The sequence below is a fragment of the Capricornis sumatraensis genome, chromosome 10 (assembly GCF_032405125.1).
Source record: "Capricornis sumatraensis isolate serow.1 chromosome 10, serow.2, whole genome shotgun sequence".
In the NCBI taxonomy this organism is placed as follows: domain Eukaryota; kingdom Metazoa; phylum Chordata; class Mammalia; order Artiodactyla; family Bovidae; genus Capricornis; species Capricornis sumatraensis.
Window position 1 is genome coordinate 40,289,670 of NC_091078.1, and position 21,667 is coordinate 40,311,336.

The 21,667-nt window shown below is 40.9% G+C and overlaps 1 protein-coding gene across 1 annotated transcript in view; it reads right to left on the reverse strand.

The window, feature by feature from the left end:
• Nucleotides 1–21,667, reverse strand: part of DISC1 (DISC1 scaffold protein) — a 362,163-nt gene that overhangs the window by 218,011 nt on the left and 122,485 nt on the right. The window contains exon 9 of the mRNA XM_068983084.1: nucleotides 16,350–16,538. Within this exon, the coding sequence (XP_068839185.1) occupies nucleotides 16,350–16,538 (189 nt within the window). The remainder of the gene's footprint in view (nucleotides 1–16,349; nucleotides 16,539–21,667) is intronic.

Here is a 21,667-nt window from a genome sequence, read left to right on the forward strand (position 1 = left end):
CAGCTTCTTTATTTTAATGGTTATGAAAACGTAAAAAGGATGCCTTCCACAGATTTATTATAAAAATGAGATTGGTTTATTATGGTCCCAGTTACAGCTGTTCCCTCGATATTGCATTAGCTTTAAAGGCCAGGCCCAGTGAATACTAATGCATGGAGTGGAAACAGAATGCTTTTTCCCGAGAAAACCTATGTTGTTTGTTAAATCTATTGCATCTTAAGCCTTAAGAAGTTTCAAAATTCACTCTAAACTGCAACTTCAACATGTTATCATTGTTTTAAAAAATTTCTCTTTTCATTCCATTATTAATCATGATAATGGGTTAACTTCACACACATACACACAGCATACAAACAAGAAAAATGATAATAACCACATTATATAAAGATAAGGAAACCATCAAATTTCCTCCTGCCCCCGCTCCAAAAATAAACAACAGATATGAACAACAGACAATAGAAAAAAGTATAAAGGCACCAAAAAAGCAAGTTCAACTTCATTATTAGTCAAATAGATTCCAAAATAAAGCCTGAATTAAAAACATTTTTAAATTGTTATTATACTACATAATTTCTTAAGAAATAACAGTGTAGGAAGGATGAATGGGAGTATAAACTAAACTGGTATAATCCTTTTGAAAGTCTTTGTAGGATGTGTCAAGTCACAAAATGACTCTGCTCTTGGGCCCAGAAATCCCAATCTCACTTTATCTTCAGAAAGAAATTTATAAAATGATTGCTAGAAACATCAAAATAAGGAGAAAGTTAAGTAGGTCATGGTATACTGATTCTTGGAATGTTATTAAGGTTCTAGAAACTAACCTAGAACTCTGTGTTACAAGGAAATCTAACTCTGTGCTGAGTCTGAGTCTGACTCTGGAGCTGCACAGATCTAAGCCATGTTCCAGCTCTCTGCATCCATCTACAGCCCTCCTAGCTCACTAACCCTCAGTTTCAGCATCAGTAGAATGGGATGACACATTTTTCTGAATGTATAGCAATGAGGATTGAGTCATGTAATGCTCCCATTTTTGCTACATAAGGCTATAAAGGTATGATGGTGCCCACTCTCTCAGTACACGTGTGTAAAAGGTCTACATGTACTCTAGGCATTGGCAGCAGTGGTGGGGAGGGGTGGGACACCAAAAATGCACCCAGGGACCCTGGCTCTGCTATGGAAGTTATGTGGTGGACATTTTTCATTCAACTTTTTAAATGTTTTTTATTCTATGATATTCTGTGAAATAAATTAAAAATTGAAAAAAAATCACACTAGAGAAACTCTAGGGATTTCATAAGCTTCAACTACAGAGGATTCTTGTATAATCCACTGGGGAAATTACTTCACCTCCAAAGGTTACTACATTCTCAGGATTCTAGATATAGGGGGATCTCAGTATTGGGTGGCCTTCTTAGGGCAGACCTGGAATTTGGTATTCAGTCCCCTACTGTTCCTCAACCTCTGAAAAAAAAAGATGCAGGGTTGTATGGAGGGCACACAGACATTCACCAAATTCTAATTTATCTGTTACGCTGATACAATGGGGACCTGACGACCAAAGTCAAATGCTGGGTCAAATATGAAGTTAACAAGAAGCTCAAGACTCCAGTCACCTTGCTCCAGCAAGACCAGGCTTCCTTTCATTAATCACACCCTGGTATCATAATATATTTGCATTAGATTCTTTTGTGGGAAGGGTAATATAATATTTAGAAATATATACAGTGTAAAACAGCTTTAGTAACACAGATGAAAAGAGAGCTGATCAAAACAAGCTAAAATAACCAAAATTCTAACATCACTTTGGCAAATTAAAAGAGAAAAACAAGTCTGGTTATCAGTAAACCTAAAGCAAAGCATGCAATCAGTTCTTAATGAGTTATAAAAACTTCAGAGAGTTTCATGTCAAAAGACAAATAAAATTACCTTCTGTAACTATGGAGCATGTGAGCTATGAGTATACCTGGTTTATACATTTTTGATGTCAAGTCAGTAGACCTTTAAGCAGCCCTTGATGGTTTCTGCCACGTCATAAATATTAAATGGCAGTGCATTGGCTTAGAATTATCTATCCGGATGGCATCACTGACTCGATGGACGTGAGTCTGAGTGAACTCCGGGAGTTGGTGATGGACAGGGAGGCCTGGCGTGCTGCAATTCATGGGGTCGCAAAGAATCAGACATGACTGAGCGACTGAACTGAACTGAACTGAACAGGATCCAAAGTTGGCTTAAAACTCAAACATTCAGAAAACTAAGATTATGGCATCAGGTCCCATCACTTCACAGCAAATAGATGGGAAAACGATGGAAACAGTGACACTGTTTTCTTGGGCTCCAAATCACTGTAGATGGTGACTGCAGCCATGAAATTAAATGACGCTTGCTCCTTGGAAGAAAAGCTATGACAAACTTAGACAGCATATTAAAAAGCAGAGACATTACTGTGCCAACAAAGGTCTATCTAGTCAAAGCTACAACTTTTCCAGTGGTCATGTATGGATGTGAGAGTTGGACTATAAAGAAAGCTGAACACCAAGGAATTGATGCTTTTGAACTGTGGTGTTGGAAAAGACTCTTGAGAGTCCTTTGGACTACAAAGAAATAAAACCAGTCAATTCTAAAGGAAATCAGTCCTGAATATTCATTGGAAGGACTGATGCTGAAGATGAAACTCCAATACTTTGGCCACCTGATGTGAAGAGCTGACTCATTGGAAAAGACCCTGATGGTGGGAAAGACTGAAGGCAAGAGGAGAAGGGGATGACAGAGGATGAGATGGTTGGATGGTATCACCGATTTGATGGACATGAGTTTGAGCAAGCTCTGCGAGTTGGTGATGGACAGGGAAGCCTTGAGAGCTGCAGTCCATGGGGTCGCAAAGAGTCGGACATGGCTGAGCGACTGAACTGAACAGGATCCAACCCTCGTCAATTCCATAAAAGTCTGAAGGTAAAGTAAATGAAGCAGGATGGCCATCACCCAAAGTCTGGTGGGCACAGGGCAACAAAATTTGGTGCAACAATGCAATGAGGGCAGAAAACACTTACCATGAAACCCTGTCTTCTTTACAAGAGCTAAGAGAACCTGAAAAGCCAAATTAGCTACAAATGATGACCTCTCAAAAACAATTCTCTTTCTTGGGTTACAAAACATATGGCAGCTTCAAAGAAGAAGAACAAAGAGAAAATGGCAGGAGGTCATAACTCATGACAAAGTCAAAGAGGAAAACAAGACATTTCCTATTAGATTAAGCACTAAAAATACTGTGATAGTATAAAATATGGCATGTGTCCGACCCCATACACAGCAGCCCACCAGACTCCCCCGTCCCTGGGATTCTCTAGGCAAGAACACTGGAGTGGGTTCCCATTTCCTTCTCCAAAATGCATCATAGTTAGCAGGAAAAACATTTAATTCTGCAAAAATTCACAAAATTGGACTCAGAAAAAAAAAACTGGACTCAGAAAAAAAAAATCAGTCTTAATCTCTCAAAGCCTTGAATGATAGAATATTGTTCATGTTGCTTATTTAAAGTTCAAAAGCTCACTCAAAAGAAACTCACAACAATGGCCATCAAATTTTGCAAGTTAATTCCTTACTATTTATTGAGTGATATATCAGTAAATTCTACAGGCAAATAGGGGTTTGAAAGAAAAGTGAATGTGTTAGTCGCTCAGTCATGTCTGACTCTTTGGGACCCCCATGGACTGTAGCCTGCCAGGCTCCTCTGTCCATGGGATTTCCCAGGCAAGAATACTGGAGTGGGTTGCCATTCCCTTCTCCAAAGGATATTCCCAGCCTACAGATTGAACCTGGGTCTTCCGCACTGCAGGCAGATTCTTTACCATCTGAGCCACACTTTTGCAACTTAATTTCTCATAACCAATTGGATGGCATGTTAGTAAATTCTTAAAGGCAAACGGGGTTTCTCCCCCAAAAACTCTGACTGGGATATCAATATACTATCAATGCCTGATCTTACAGGACTACGAAGGAAAACACTGACATTTAAGCATTTTTGAACAGGAAGCAGAACTAGCCATAGTTCTTTGAAAATAAAATATCCAAAAGTGGTGTGAAGTTACCATATTTGTATCCAACTAAATTGCTATAATTCAACTTTTTTCTCATTTGTGGTAGTAATGGTAAGTCCCTATTAGTTATCCTCCCAAAATAAAGAATTTGGGTTTTAATACAAAATATGAGTATTACATGGCTGATAACCTAGAGAACCTCCTGTCAAGTTCCCTGATGCAATGAGTGTAGGAATATTGCAGACAGCAGGTCGTCATTTGGGGCATGAAATATAGAATGTGTACTTAGAAATTTCAAAAATGAAAACAGCCTCTCTTTTCAGGACACTCAACATCATTTCAAGAGATGATGTTAGTGGACTTTTGTTCCATAATCGCGACTCTGAGTGCAGTATGGAGGTGGCTGGCAATAAGGGTAGTAAGCCAGTGGTAAGGGAGGGTGGAAAGACCTCATGTCAGGAATCAGGTTCATAAAGAATATAAATCTACATAAAAGGTGAAATCACAATATGCTGCTGATAAGTCGCTTCAGTCATGTCTGACTCTGTGCGACCCCATAGATGGCAGCCCAACTGGGCTCCCCTGTCCCTGGGATTCTCCAGGCAAGAACACTGGAGTGGGTTGCCATTTCCTTCTCCAATGCATGAAAGTGAAAAGTCAAAATGAATTTTCTCAGTTGTGTCTGACTCTTAGCAACCCCATGGACTGCAGCCCACCAGGCTCCTCTGTCCATGGGATCTTCCAGGCAAGAGTACTGGAGTGGGGTGCCATGGATTCAAATCCTAGCCCTGACCCCTCCCATCCATGTGACTTCAGAGAAGACTCCCATCCTTCCTGAGTCTTATCATCTCCATCTGATGGTACTAGGCCAGCTGCACAAGTGTCCAGAGGATCAGACAACCAAATGCACATGCAGCCTTAGCCCAAAAGAAGAGAAACCAACATTTGTTACTGAAGAGAAAGTGACAACATACAGGGAATCATTCCTTCCTTTCAAAGAACATATCAAATCTATTAAAGCTATAGCTAATCTGTGCACACAGCAAGGGATCTAATAAACACATGCTAAATACAAACAATAAAGACCACAGGAAGGAGAAATCCCAAGAATTCATTTTTAAATCTATAAGGTTCTATATTAAGGATAATATTTAGAGAATTAAATTCCCCTAATTTCAATTAAGTTCTAATAATCACAACAATAATATTCTATTTTCAGATCATAACATAATGCTGAAGTTGTTCAGGTTACTGAGGGTGGTACCACTCCCACTCAGTTCAGTTCAGTCAGTCGTGTCTGACTCTTTGTGACCCCACAGACTGCAGCACACCAGGCCTCCCTGTCCATCACCAACTCCTGGAGTTTACTCAAAACTCATGTCCATTGAGTTGGTGATGCCATTCAACCCTCTCATCCTCTGTCATCCCCTTCTCTGGCCTTCAAACTTTCTCAGCATCAGGTTCTTCAATCTTTTCACATCAGGTGGCCAAAGTATTGGAGCCTCAGCTTCAGCATCAGTTCTTTCAATGAATATTCAAGACTGATTCCTTTAGGATGGACTGGTTGGATCTCCTTGCATCCAAGGGACTCTCAAGAGTCTTCTCCAACAACACATTTCAAAAGCATCAATTCTTCAGTGCTCAGCTTTCTTTATAGTCCAACTCTCACATCCATACATGATTACTGGAAACTCCCACCCAAGAACATTTAAAAACAGGTGGGGGAGGAAGCGATGCACAAAAGACAATGTGAAGGATGAGAAACATTCTGCAAGTCAGGGTACAGCCCCATGAAATGAATAACCCCTCCCTCAACCCTGGCCAAGGGGCTTTCCACCAGGAACTGTGGCATCCCACTTACCACCATTTTTAGCTTAATTTTCAGGAGGGTTTGTATGAGTGTGCATGTGTGTGCACACACTAAGGCCATCAAAAGCCCTGAGTCCAAGTGAAATGTAGACAGAGACTAACATAGGCACTGGTTGACAAGAATGTTCCAGAAAGAAAGCAGAACACTTGTCAAGTACTTAAGATTCACATGGACCCACCTTATAACATAGAACCAACTTCCTGCTCCAAACAAATCAGCATGTTAAAAAACTGCCTGCTGCAATTGGGTATGAAATACTATTAAAATTGTCACTCTATTCCCACCTAGGGGCTCTGTTGAGGGAATATTGTTATAGGAGTGTTAAAAACAAATGGAGGGGCTTTCCTGGTGATCCAGCAGTTAAGAATCTGCCTTGCAATGCAAGGGATACTGGTTTGATTCCTGGTCCAGGAAGATCCCACATGCTGTGGAGCAACTAAGCCCATTTGCCACAACTACTTAGCCTGCTTCAGTGCTGCAACTACTGAAGCCCCAGCACTCTAGAGCACTTGCTCCTCAACGAGCCACCACTGTGAGAAGCCGGGGTACCACAACTAGAAAACAGACCCCCTTCACTGCAACTAGAGAAAGCCTGCATGTACAGCAACGAAACCCTGCCACAGCCAAAAATAAACAAATAAATCTCTGGGGAAAAAAGCAACTGGAGATACATGTAGAAAAAGGAGTAGCATCAGTGAGGATTTCTAAAACTAACTGCATGGATAAAAATGGAAAAAAGAAATCAGAAGTGGACATTAGGCCAAGACACATACTGTTTGATTCCACTTACATGAGACCCATAGAATAGTCAAATTCATAGAATCGGAAAGTACATTGGCAGATGTCAGGGGCCAAAGTGCAGGGAATGGGTATGAGGAGTTAGTGTTTAATGGGAGGACAGGGGGTTTCAGTTTAGGAAGGTAAGAAATTCAAGAGTCTGATGATGAAAAGTTGCACAACAATGTGAATAAATGTAGTGCCGCTGAATGGTACCATTACATATGGTTGGAACAGTACACTTCATAGTATGTGACTTTTACCACAGTTTAAAAAAATGTTTGAGAGTCAATAAAAAAAAAAAAGGAACAAAATTGGAAGGAATCATGGGAATTCAAGACCAGAATGGACTAGAGTAACCAGTGATTTCACCTCTTGCAGGAACTGTCTGAGTCATTCTGAAACACAGAGGCTTTACTAGGGGCTTCCCTGACAGCTCAGCTGGTAAAGAATCTGCCTGCAATGAAGGAGACCCCGGTTCCATTCCTGGGTTGGGGAAATCCCCTGGAGAAGGGATAGGCCACCTACTCCAGTATTCTTGGGCTTCCCTGGTGGTTCAGATGGTAAAGAATCCACTTGCAATGCAGGAGACCTGAGTTTGATCCCTGAGTTGGGAAGATCCTCTGCAGAAGGGAAAAGGTACCCACTCCAGTATTCTGGCCTGGAGAATTCCATGGCCTGTATAGTCCATGGGGTCACAAAGGGTCAGACACAACTAAGCAGCTTTCACTTTCACTTTCTTTTCAAATGATACTAGAGATTATCATACTAAGTGAAGTTCAGACAGAGAAAGACAAATCCCATGTAATATCACTTATGTGTAATATCACTTACATGTAAAATCTAAAACAGGACATAAACTTACCTGTAAAACAGAAACACGATCATGGACTTAGAGAACAGATTGTGGTTGACAAGGGGGATGGGTCGGGAGAAGGATGGAGGGGGAGGTTAGGGTTAGCAGAGGTAAGGTTCTATGCATGGAATGGATAAACGACAGGTCCTACTGTATAGCTTGGTGACTATATTCAACATTCTATGATAAACCATAATGGACAGATATAAAACAGAATACATATATGTGTAACTGGATCACTTGCTATATAGCAAAAATTAATACAGGATTGTAAACCAAATATACTTAAATAACAGAATTTAAATGATGGAGGGGTGGAGAGAAATGAAACAGAGACCTGGCTTTGCCGTGACTTACATCAAACACCTGGGAAGCAGAAAGAATTTACTCATCCAACCTCACACTGTGATGCCACACGTGCCAGATGAGACACAGATGATGGAGAAGCAACAGAACTGAGCTGAGGCCACCCACAAACTAACACAGGCTTCTTGCACTGTTGTGGAGAGGCCTCCCAAAGGACTTATCATGATTATTTAATAAAAGAGGAAGGAAATTAATCACGAATTTCAAGCTTAGAATTTTACAGCAAGAGAGTCTGAAGGGAAATAACCATACTCACAGTGATGTAAGAATAAACTGGAAAGAAGAAAACTATGGAGAGAAACTAAAAAATGAAAATGTATATTTAACTGGGATTCTGATAACTTAATAAGATGATTAGAGATGTGAAAGTTCAGCTCACAGAAAAACCTGGGAAAAGAAATTTTCAAATTTTAAAGAAAGTTTTTCTCCAAAATATTCATATTATACATATATTCAATCTAAACAAATAAAGATTTCCAGTTAGAGAGGCAGACATTAATAAAATACTTGCCATATAACAAACTAAGTTCCTTCACCTTGAAATACTGCAACACTCATCTGGTTCCCAGACAAATAGCTCAGGCCGCTCAGTCATGTCTGACTCTCTGCTACCTCATGGACTGTAGCCCACTAGGCTCCTCTGTTCATGGAATTTTCCAGGCAAGAGTACTGGAGTGGGTTGCCATGTCCTTCCCTAGGGGATCTTTCCTGACCCAGGGATTGAATTCACATCGGTTGCACCTCCTGCACGGGAAGGTGGATTCTTTACCACTCCGGCCACCTAGAAATCCCTGTGATGCATCTACAGAAAGGGGTCTCTAACCACCGCTTCCAGAGAAGGCAATGGCACCCCACTCCAGTACTCTTGCCTGGAAAATCCCATGGATGGAGGAGCCTGGAAGGCTGCAGTCCATGGGGTCGCTGTGTGTCGGACATGACTGAACGACTTCACTCTCACTTTTCCTTTCATGCATTGGAGAAGGAAATGGCAACCCAATCCAATGTTCTTGCCTGGAGAATCCCAGGGACAGGGGAGCCTGGTGGGCTGCCGTCTATGGGGTCACACAGAGTCGGACACAACTGAAGCGACTTAGCAGCAGCAGCAACGACCCCTTCAGGTTCCAGGGACTTAGAACCACTGACGTCAGCTCCCCGGAAGATCCTATATTTAAACTCAATGAGCCTGAGGCCTTCCTGATTGACTTCCATCTAATTATACGTTAACAGTTTCTTAACATTTGGAGGAACTTAAAATTTGAAGGAAATTTTGACTCCCTCAAAAATCTGCTGAGTAACTGGATCTTTTTGTGGAAAACAATGTGCAGACTCGCAGATCTGAAGTCTGTGCACGGGTTCACAGGCTTCCCATGGACTACTGCTTTCATCTGTTATTTTTTTTGTCAGAAATGGTTGGTAGCAGCTTTTTCATTTGCTATAAATCTACTCATGAAGACTTTCCATCACGCTCTCAAGAAAAATCACCTTTAAGGATTTAACACCACTCCATATTCCTGAAAACTTCATGCTTTAAGCTACTTTTGAGGACAGATGATGCTTTATTGGTCTTTTTTGCTCTGGCTTCTAGGAAGTTCATGATCACATCATATTCTCAACCGAAATAATTAACACTCATCACTTGCATTTTCTTCTGTCTCAACTTTTCCATTATATTTGTTAATTTTTTTGTGTCCATCTTTGATGTATATTTATATAAATTCCAGTTTTCCATTTCTTCCCCAACCCCCTCCCCAAAAAGACAGACTTTTTTCCCCGTTCTAGTTTTTCTTGAAAATTTCACCTAAATATAGATAATAAATGTGGAAAAGGAGTGACTGCCTATATATGCAAAGCCTGTTAAATCACATGATCTCTAAACCAAAAGCTTTTTCTTAAAGTGATTTACAAAAGATGTGTCACCAGTGGACTGAAGAGTTAAAAAACTGGTATCTCACTAAACGGCATCAAACTTCCTTTTATTACCTGTTAGGAGGTAGTCCAAGAAGAAGGGTAGGATTATGTGAATGTGGCCTTTCTAGCCTAAAGGAAAAAGTAGATATTAGACCCAAACCATAATTGAAAAGTGGAGCCACGCCCACTTTATCACCTTTAAAAACTGCCCCTTATCTGACTGCCTCTTCCTCCATACTCACTGAAAGGCAAACAGATGAGTTTAGTCTGGACACAGCCAGCTGTCACTCCCAGAAAAAAAACTCCATTTGACACCCGCACTGAGAATTCTTTCACGCATTTCATAGGTCCTACGTGGATTCCTGACAGCTCACTGGGCCACAGGCGCTGCCGGATTTTTGAGCTACATCTGTAGCATCTTTTCTACTCGGGCAGCTGGCATAAAGTGGGAAAATTCATTACCATGCTAATGATGTCCTATTTAAAATTCTGGCCCTGATTATTCTGTGATTAAATCTCTCCCCTTGACGTCTGCTTCCTTTATATCCAAGTTACAGTATGAAATCAACAATATTAATAAAGGACAATACAGATTACCAACTTATACACAAGAGAGGGAAACACGGTTCTGTAAATCCCAGGGTTGTCTTTTTTTCTGAAAAACAGACGTAGCAAACTTAAAAATGTTACTGATTCTTTTTCATACCACTCTCCCTTAAAAAAAGAAAACACTGAAATCCACAATAATTAAAGGTCTATAGTTAATTTCCACAAGTATTCAAAGGTTGAAAGATAGATTTAATCTATTTTCTGCCCCTAAAACTGCTCAGACTTCATATGCGTTCTCCTGAAGTCTTAGGAACCACTGATGGGGTATAAGCACCCGGGGTATTCCTCCCCTCTTTAAACAGACTCTGTGTCACTGAGTCAAAAGTCAATAGATTCATAATGATTTCTGTCTCCCTGCCCCCAAGTACTTTGGCCTACTTCAGTCCTTCTCATCACATTGTTCCATCTGCTGCCACCCCAATCTGTATATCTAACTCGGACAACCCAAGCATCTTTCATGAAAAACTTTAAAAAAACTTTATCACTGCCTTAATTAGACTGGGAGATGAATTTTAAACATTTGAAAAAAAAGAAGATCCAAGGTCTGGGTCTGTGAGTCAAAATAAGGAAAGAAAGGACTAATGTTTCTTATCACCATCTGGCCCCAGTAAGTGAACAAATATTTATGGCCTATTTACTGTTTTTAATGACATCATGGTGGACACTGCCAACAACAAAAATGAAACCTAAAGACCGTCCTTTCACCTCAGTGGGCTCACAGTTGAACCAGAGACGTGAGATGTAATGACATTGTAAGTGATTTAGCAAAGCAAGTTCATCTGCGATGCACCATTACATACACTCTCCCCATCATTAAGAACCCTCTGAATGACAGAGATTGTTAATTATTCGCTAAGACTGCAGCTCTCCCCTTCCGCTATAGACACAGGACCCCGACTGGATGTGGACACACACATGGCTGGGTCAGCCTACCTAGAGCCGACATCACAGAGCCTGGGTCCCTGACTATTGTGACCACTAGCATGCACACACGCATGGAATCTAGAAAAGTGGTACTGATGACCCTATTCGCAGGGCAGGAATGGAGACGCAGACATAGGGAACGGACGTGGACACAGTAGGGGAAGGAGAGGGCAGGACAGATTAAGAGAGTGGCACTGACATGTACACACTGCTGCTAAGTCACTTCAGTCATGTCTGACTCTTCGTGACCCCATGGACTGAAGCCTACCAGGCTCCTCTGTCCACGGCATTTTCCAGGCAGGAGTAATGCAGTGGGGTGCCATTGCCTTCTCCATATACACACTACCATGTGTCAGATGGGCAGCTAGTGGGAAGCTGCAGTGCGGCGCAGGGAGCTCAGCTCAGTGCTCCGTGACACCTCGAGGGGCAGGGTGGGGGTGGGTGGGATAGGGTGAGGCTCACGAGGGAGGAGATACATGTATACTTATGGCTGATTCACGCTGTAGGGCAGAAAAAACACAACATTGCAAAGCCATTTCTACAAACAATAAATGCTGGAGAGGATGTGGAGAAAAGGGACCCCTACTCCACAGCTGGTGGGAATGTAAACTGATACAGCCATTATGGAGAACAGTATGGAGATTCCCTAAAACACTAGGAATGAAGCTACCATATGACCCCGCAACCCCGCTACTGGGCATATACCCTGAGGAAACCACAATCCTATAGGACACATATACCCCCAGGGTTCACTGCAGCACTATTTACGATAGCCAGAAAATGACGCGACCAAGATGTCCATCGCCAGATGAATGGATAAAGGTGTGGCTCATACATACAGTGGAATATCACTCAGCCGTAAAAGAACAAAGTTGAGCCAGTTCGACATATGGAATCTAGAAGAATAGTACTGATGAACCAATCTGCAGGGAAGGAACAGACACGCAGACGTAGTAAATGGACTTGTGCACACAGTGGGGGAGGGAGATAGTGGGAAGAATGGGGAAAGTAGCACCGACATATATGCACACTGTCACGTGTGAAATAGACAGCTGGTGAAGACTGGCTGTGTAACACAGGGAGCCCGGCCTGGCGCTCTGCGGCGACCTACAGGGGTGGGGTGGCGGAGGGGAGGGAGGCTCAAAGGTGGAGGATGCAGGTGTAATCATGGTTGCTTGTTATATGGCAGAAACCAACACACTTGTAAAAAAAATGTTTTTTAATAAAAAAGAAATAAAATAGGGAATAACATATAGAAAAAAATTTTAATATATAAATAAAAATCTGTTTTTAAGAACACTACACATTGCTCACTTTTTAATAGTCTTACTTTAAGATGTTTTATCTAAGATTAATGGCATTGAAACATGTATAATATCATATAAGAAATGAATCGCCAGTCTAGGTTTGATGTGGGATACAGGATGCTTGGGGCTGGGGCACTGGGATGACCCAGAGGGATGGTATGGGGAGGGAGGTGGGAGGGGGATTCAGGATTGGGAACACATGTACACCCGTGGCAGATTCATGTTGAGGTATGACAAAACCAATACAATATTGTAAAGTAAATAAATAATTAAAAAAAAAAAAAAGAGTCAGCTCATGGTAATACCTGCAGTAGCACATTAGTAAAGTCAGTTCAGTTGCTCAGTCATGTCCAGCTCTTTGCGACCTCATGGACTACAGTACATCAGGCTGCCCTGTCCATCACCAACTCCTGGAGTCTGCTCAAACTCATGTCCATTTAGTCGGTGATGCAATCCAACCATCTCAGTAATATGCAGAAGCACATTACTTCTTTGTATTTGCTCTACATTTAAACTTGAGCACAGAGCTCACTCCAGATTTTTAACTCTCAAACCCAACAAATAACAGAATATGGACATTGGTCTAGTTTAATATCATATCACTGGATAAAAGCTTCACTTTACTAAGAATTTATTTCTTTGTCTCTTACACTCTCACCAACCCAAGATTATTAATTTGGTTGGCCTAACGCCAAGTCACCTCAGATTGCTTAAAAATTAGCACAAGGAAGGGCTACCCAGGTGGCTCAGTGGTAAAGAATCCACCTGCCAAAGCAGCAGCTGCAGAAGATGCAGGTTCTGTTCCTGGGTGGGGAAGACATCCTGGAGAAGGAAATGGCAACCCACTGCAGTATTCTTGCCTGGAAAATCCCATGGACAGAGGAGCCAGGTGGCTACAGTCCACAGGGTCTCAAAGAGCCGAATACAACTCAGTGTGTGCGCGCACACACAAACACGAAGCACAGGGAAAGGGTAGCTGATCCAGCAAAATCCAAGGATAAAACATAAAGAATGCCTTCACAGTAATGAGCCATCTGCAATTTAGAATCATCCACGGTAACAATCTCTCATTCCATTTGTTTATGTTGTATTCATCATTTTGAAAATACTTAGTCAAGTGACAATGATGAGATTCAAAAAGTACCGCACAGCTTTTATTTTTCCTTAAAAAAAAGAGATATTAATGGCTTTCAAGAGCTTAACTGTTCAAATGAAAATATTGCTGCATCCTATTATGTATAGGATAGATAAAAAGATCCTACTGTATAGCACAGAGAACTCTATTCAATATCCTGTGACAACCATAATGGAAAGGAATATGAAAAAACATACATATATATATATATATATATATATATATATGAGTCACTTTGCTGTATAGCAGAAATTAACACAACACTGTAAATCAACTATTCCTCAATAAAGTTTTTTTAAAAAAAGAAAATATTGTGAACTAAATTTGTCCAAATTTGTTTTCATCCTTTCTCTGAGATATAAATTTCCTGTTTTGCGCCAAAAGTCTTATGATGGCAACATAAGACATCTCATAGTTTTCCTTGTTTATATTTTTAAAATTTTAAAACAAATTTATAAAAATTTATAGCAAAATTTATTTAACTACAAAGTTAGACCTACAATAACATAATAAACTGCAGCATTTCATCTTGAAGGAACACGTTGTCATTTCTCAGGACTATAGTTATATACTAAGGCTCAAATGCACAGTGTCTAGTTTACATATTTGGCAAAACACAAAGCTCTGACCTGCAAAGGTGAAAAAAAGATAAGGCCAACTTAGAGGTGTCCACGGCTGAGAAGACACAACAATGGCTGACAGCGGCACCTGTCGTTCAGATAACTACAAAGGAACCTCTCTCTGCAAAATTTAGTAAGCCTTTAAAACAAAACGTATTAGCAGTGAAATGACACACCTATTTCTATTAGCTGATTTCATATTTGTTTGGTTTTAAATACTAATCTTCATTTACTTCAATTTGTGGAGTATTTTCAAATAAGTGTGTTAAAAGTGTTAGTCACTCAGTCACATTTGATTCTGCAACCCCATGGACTATACCCAATGAGGCCCCTCTGTCCAGGGAATTCTCCAGGCAAAAATGTTGGAGTAGGTAGCCATTCCCTCCTCCACAGGGATCATCCCAAACCAGGGATCAAACTCAGGTCTCTTGCATTGCAGGTGGAATCTTTACTGTGTGAGCGCCCAGGGTGAACTTATTTCAAATCTGGCTACCTAATACCTTCATTCTTGTTTCTTTTTATTTTTTTTTTTATTTTTATTTTTACTTTATTTTGCTTTATAATACTGTATTGGTTTTGCCATACATTGACATGAATCAGCCACGGGTATACATGAGTTCCCAATCCTGAACCCCCCTCCCACCTCCCTCCCCATATAATCTCTCTGGATCATCCCCGTGCACCAGCCCCAAGCATCCTGTATCCTGTATCGAACATATACTGGTGATTCATTTCTTACATGATAGTATAGAGGTTTCAATGCCATTCTCTCAAATCATCCCACCCTCTCCCTCACCCACAGAGTCCAAAAGTCCGTTCTAAACATCTGTGTCTCTTTTGCTGTCTCACATACAGGGTTATCATTACCATCTTTCTAAATTCCATATATATATGTTAGTATACTGTACTGGTGTTTTTTCTTTCTGGCTTACTTCACTCTGTATAATAGGCTCCAGTTTCATCCACCTCATTAGAAATTTTTAAACAAGTATACTTGATAAATATAGTTCTTTATTAGTATGAATGTCATTCATTTATCTAGTAAACATTTATTTAGGAAATATGATTTACTAGTATGAACTTTGCCTTCCAACAACCTCTAGTTCCCAAGGGAAGGGCAAAGGTGTATGCACACACACACAATCTCAGGATCTTAATAAATTAATGCAATTAATCTGTATCACTTAACCAGCTTATGAGATGGATAATCTATCATCTCATTTTACTGGTGAAGAAACGGGTTTCAGCATCTATTGTATTTTAAATTTTCTCCCTATGATTTCATTCTGTATATTAGACACTGAATCATCAGAAACTCTTTACTACTTTTTTTTTTTAAGAAACAGGTTTGACTTTATTAATTCGGGCTAAACCACAATCTGCTGAAATTATCCCTCAGAGTGAAACTTCAAGGTGACCTCATTTACTGATAACAACTAGACAAGGAGAGACCACAAGAACAGTTTAACTCGTGCAACAAGCGGATACTTTGGCCAAGGCAGTGTCTTCTGCATCTGCCCCTTCTTTGTGGGCAGCTCTCAGAAAAGCCCACAGAGAAGAGGCACTCCATGGTCTCTCCTTGGTTTTCCCAGAGCCCGCCTGCTTTCGTGTACGACTGTGCAAGCCAGAAGACCGAGCCAAGGAACAAAAGGGAGATAATTGTCAACCAGAAAATTCTCAAGACCTGTGCCAAGGGGGAGATTGCCTCAAGCAATCACAAGGCCATTAGCAAACACAGAGTAGAGAAGGAGGAAAGACAGGAAATGAAAAGGCATCAGATTGATAGCAAAACAAACGCTGAATAAATTGTGCCCTGTTTTCTAAGGCTCCTGGCAAAAATATCCTGTGTGGCTTCAGGACAGCCTTCACAGTGAAGGGTACCTGTGAAGCAGTACAATAATGGCACACATACTTCACCGGGCAACCGTGCGACCACTTACCATAGGCAGCTCTCCCCTGGTCCAGTTCTTGCCTGAGCCTGCTGTAATCTTCTTTCACACTTCCCAGCTTTTGGACGTTCCTGGAACTCAGTACCAACAGCTTGTGGAGAAGCCCCTCCAGCCCTTCCCTCTCCAGCGTTAATGATCTGATCTCCTCTGTGAGCTCCTTGGCGGTACAGAAGTGGTTTCCTGCAGCGCATTGTGGGAGAGAAGGAGGGGAAAAAGCATTAGAGCATCCCTACACACAGAAGACTCAGCCATAGCAAACAGGTGCTAACAGTGAGAGTCCCGTGGACGGCAAGGAGATAAAACCTGTCCGTCCTAAAGGAAATCAACCCTGAATACTCATTGTAAGGACTGATGCTGAAGCTGAAGCTCCAATACTTTGGCCACCTGATGTGAAGAACTGACTCATTGGAAAAGACCCTGATGCTGGGAAAGATTGAGGGCAAGAGGGGAGGGGGCGACAGAGGATGAGATGGTTAGATAGCATCACCAACTCAATGGACACGCGTTTGAGCAAACTCCAGGACACAGTGAAAGACAGGAAAGCCTGGCGTGCTGCAGTCCGTGGGGTCGCTAAGAGTCGGGCATGACTGAGCAACTCAGCAACAACAACCATGTGAGGCAAGGAAACTGGAATTTGCAGCTGTGTGAAGGAAATGGCAGCCCACTCCAGTGTTCTTGCCTGGAGAATCCCAGGGATGGAGGAACCTGGTGGGCTGCTATCTATGGGGTCGCATAGAGTCGGACACGACTGAAGCGACTTAGCAGCAGCAGCAGCAGCTGCTGCATGAATGGCCTCTGTGGAGGAATCAGGAAGCACGCTGACAGTCCTTTTTAAACTAGAGAAACCTCTAGTCACTTTTCCACCTTTTCTCGTGGTATTTTGTTTCAGAGGTTCCATTGATTAATTCATGTCCTTCTGAAACACAATGACACAAAAATGTCCCCGTGAAACCCAGGGAAGCTACATGGTATCACTCCATTCAAACATCTAAATGTCAAAGAGGTGAAATATTACAGTCGGGTGGAAAGGGATTGGGCCTTGGAGTCAAACTAGACTGAAATTCAAACCATACTCCCCTGGTAACTCAAACTGTACGACCTGGAGCAAAAAAATTAGCATATGGAATTTCAGGGCAAACTTCTTACAGAATATGATTGTGCTAATATCAATAACCTCAGATATGCAGACGACACCACCCTTATGGCAGACAGTGAAGAGGAACTAAAAAGCCTCTTGATGAAAATGAAAGTGGAGAGTGAAAAAGTTGGCTTAAAGCTCAACATTCAGAAAATGAAGATCATGGCATCCGGTCCCATCACTTCATGGGAAATAGATGAGGAAACAGTGGAAACAGTGTCAGACTTTATTTGGGGGGGCTCCAAAATCACTGCAGATGGTGACTGCAGCCATGAAATTAAAACACACTTACTCCTTGGAAGAAAAGTTATGACCAGCCTAGATAGCATATTCAAAAGTAGAGACATTACTTTGCCGACTAAGGTCCGTCTAGTCAAAGCTATGGTTTTTCCTGTGGTCATGTATGGATGTGAGAGTTGGACTGTGAAGAAGGCTGAGCGCTGAAGAATTGATGCTTTTGAACTGTGGTGTTGGAGAAGACTCTTGAGAGTCCCTTGGACTGCAAGGAGATCCAACCAGTCCATTCTGAAGGAGATCAACCCTGGGATTTCTTCGGAAGAAATGATGCTAAAGCTGAAACTCCAATACTTGGGCGACCTCATGAGAAAAGTTGACTCATTGGAAAAGACTTTGATGCTGGGAGGGATTGGGGGCAGGAGGAGAAGGGGATGACCGAGGATGAGATGGTTCGATGGCATCAACGACTCAATGGACGTGAGTCTGAGTGAACTCCGGGAGTCAGTGATGTACAGGGAGGCCTCGCATGCTGCGATTCATGGGGTCGCAAAGAGTCAGACACGACTGAGTGACTGAACTGAAATGAATGCCTGCATTAGAGATGACTGCAAGAATAAACCTGAAATTCTATAAAATTTAAGCAAAATATATGGCACATTGAATTTATCAGGGGTGAAAGAATCCAGGTCAATACAATCCAGGTCAACACATGGAAATTAACTGTATTTCTAAATACCAGCAGCAAACAATTTAAAATACTATGTATATTTTAAAACTCAAAATACTTGGGGATAAATTTAAAGAAACGTGAGAAAACTTCTACACAGAAAACCATTTTGAAGCTTCTGAGAGATCTAAGGAAGACTTAAATAATTAGACAACCATCATATACACATATATTAAAACTGAATTTTGTTATGATTTTCATTTTCCCCAAATTGATCTATTGATTCAATATAATTTCAATCAAAACCTTATATGAGTCTTTTGTAGAACTTGAAGAACTTATTCTAAAATGTACAAGAAAATGCTAAACCAAAACAATCATTAAAAGGCAGAATGGAGTTAGAGGGCATCTGCTACTTGATTTCTTATTAACAGTGAAGTTACAGTAAATGCAGACAGTATGGTACTGGCATAGAGACAGACAAACAGCTCTATGGAACAGAACAGACAGTCTAGAAGTGGACACACACTCACAGAGTTAAGTGATTCTCAACCGAAGTGTCAAAGCAAGTCAATGAGGAAAAAGGAGTGTTTTCAGTGAAATACTGGAACAAGTAGCTACCTACCCGGGAAAAACAGTAACCCTAATACACACCTCAAACCATACACAGAATTTAATTAGAGATGGACCACAAACCTAAATGAAGAAGTGAAAGCTGTAAAGCTTCTAGAAGATATAGAAGAATATTTATCTAACTTTGGAGTCAGCAAAAGTTTTATAAAGGATGCAGAAAATATCAATTATAAAAGAAAAAGTGGATAAATGGACTTCATCAAAATTAAAAACCTCTACTTCTCAAAAAATACCATTAAGAAGATGTATAGGCAAGCCACAGACAGGGAGAAAATATTTACAATACATATATCTGAGGAAGGACTTGAGTCCTGCAACTCAATAATTAAATCACAAATAACCTGACTGGAAAGTGGACAAATGATGCCACAGACACATTACAAAGATATACACACGGCCAAGAGGCATATGAAAAAGTGTTGCCAGGAAAATGGACATTAAAGCTGTGGAGATTCCACTGCAAAACCAATCAGGTGGCTCAGATTAATTGGACTGAAACCAGTTAACAAGGACAACCCGCTACTGGAACTGCCCCACATGGTGGAGATTGAAATGTACAACCACTTTGAGAAGGGTTCTGCCAGCTTCTTATAACCTTAACATATACCCATCCTGTGATCCAACAATTCCACTGCTAGGTATTTACCCAAGACAAATGAAACACAAAAGCAAAAATTCTGGACTCGGATCTTCCCAGTCGCTTTACTCACAACCCCAAACTGAAGACAACGGAAACATCCATCAGTTGGAGAACGCAGAAAAAGCGATACATCTACACATGGGAAGGCCACTCTCCAAGAAACAGGCATGAACTCTTCATACATGCAGTGACACGGAAGTAAATCAAAAAGACACAAGAGAGGGTACCCTACAAGGTTCTGATGATATTAAATTCTAGAATGTGCTCAGTCTCTCAGTTGCGTCTGACTCTTTGCAACCCCATTGACAGCAGCCAGGCTCCTCTGTTCTCCACTATCTCACGGAGTTTGCTCAAATTAACATTCACTGAGTTTTGATGCTATCTAACCATCCTATTCTCTGCCATCTCCTCTCCTTCTGCCCTCAATCTTTCCCAGAATCAGGGTCTTTTCCAGTGAGTCAGCTCTTAGCATAAAGTAACCAAAATATTGAAGCTTCAGCTTTAGCCCTTCCAGTGAATACTCAGGGTTGATTTCCTTTAGGATTGACTAGTTTGATTGCCTTGCAGTCCAAGGGATTCTCAAGACTCTTCTCCAGCACCACAGTTCAAAAGCATCAATTATTTGGTGCTCAGCCTTCTTTATGGTCCACCTCTCACAGCAAGGACCATTTGAGTCCTAACTGTTGATATAGATTTGTAAGATCAGGAAAACACCAGCATTTAAAACTTGAAGAATGGTGTAAGCAGCTTGGCAGAAAATCCTATAGAAAACAGTTCACTCTTGGAGGAAAAAAGTTACATCACCAATAGCCTCACTGAGGCAGAGGATGATAATGTATGGAGAAACAGGAGTCTTGACTTGAGTCAAACTGTGTATCAGGACACTCAGTCTGAATATGAAACATTTTAGAAAAACCTTAACCAATTCATTGCCCTTACATTTTTCTTTTTAAAGAGTGATATGTGACTTTTCAAAAGCTTAAGTACATCTAAAAGAGCTATTTCAGTAAGTATAAAATAAAAAGTCTAAGCCACAGAAAGCATTGCATCATTGTTTAATTGACAGCAATTTTTCTTTCTTAGTACTATATAAAATAATGGCTCATTTTATGTTCACTAAAATACATGTTGTTATCTCTGCTTTATAGTGGAGAAAAGTGAAATCTAGAGAACTAAATATCTTGCTGAAGGTTCCATAGCAGTAAAATGCAGGGCAAGTTTCCAACTCAAATACAACTCCAGAAGTCTCCAGAATAATAGACTGTGCTATTTATTTCTTCATTTTGATTATTTAATAGGCAGATTTCAATATTATATAAATATGGAAAAGGTTACAAAAATTTTTTCCATGTTAGGGCATTCTGAATACCCAAAAAATATCATTTCTGTTACTGAAATCCAGTTTCCAATTCCATGACTGGATAAATATCTTTTGAGACTGTTTATTGTCTCTCACTGTGTGGGCGTATACAGAAAGGAACAGGCGCAGTCCCTGCTCTCCAGGAAGTTATCTTGAATAAAGGGGAGAAATTGGGGAATTCCCTGGTGGTCCAGTGGTTGAAGCTTCGCCTTCCAATGCAGGCGGTGTGGGTTCAGTCCCTGGTGGGAAGTTAAGATCCCACATGCCTCATGGCTGAAAAACCAAAACATTAAAAAAAAAAAAAAAAAGAAGAAAAAGCAATATTGTAACAAACCCAATAAAGACTTTAAAAATGGTACATATCAAAAAAAAGGAGGGGGAGGGGGGATAAGATGTATGGTTAAAAAAATATATATATATATATATATGCAAATATTCACTAGAAGGGTTCTTGGAAAGGAGATAATTCCAGAAAGGGAGATGGAGGCAGGTTCTCCAGGAAAAAATGTAAGGTTTCCAAAGAAGAAATGGGAACCTGGTTAAGCAAAGAGCCTCATCTTTGGTGGGAGGCGTATGACTGAGGTGGAGCCTAGCGCAGCCAAGAAGTTGGTGGAAGCCCCTAAAGTCAAGCCAG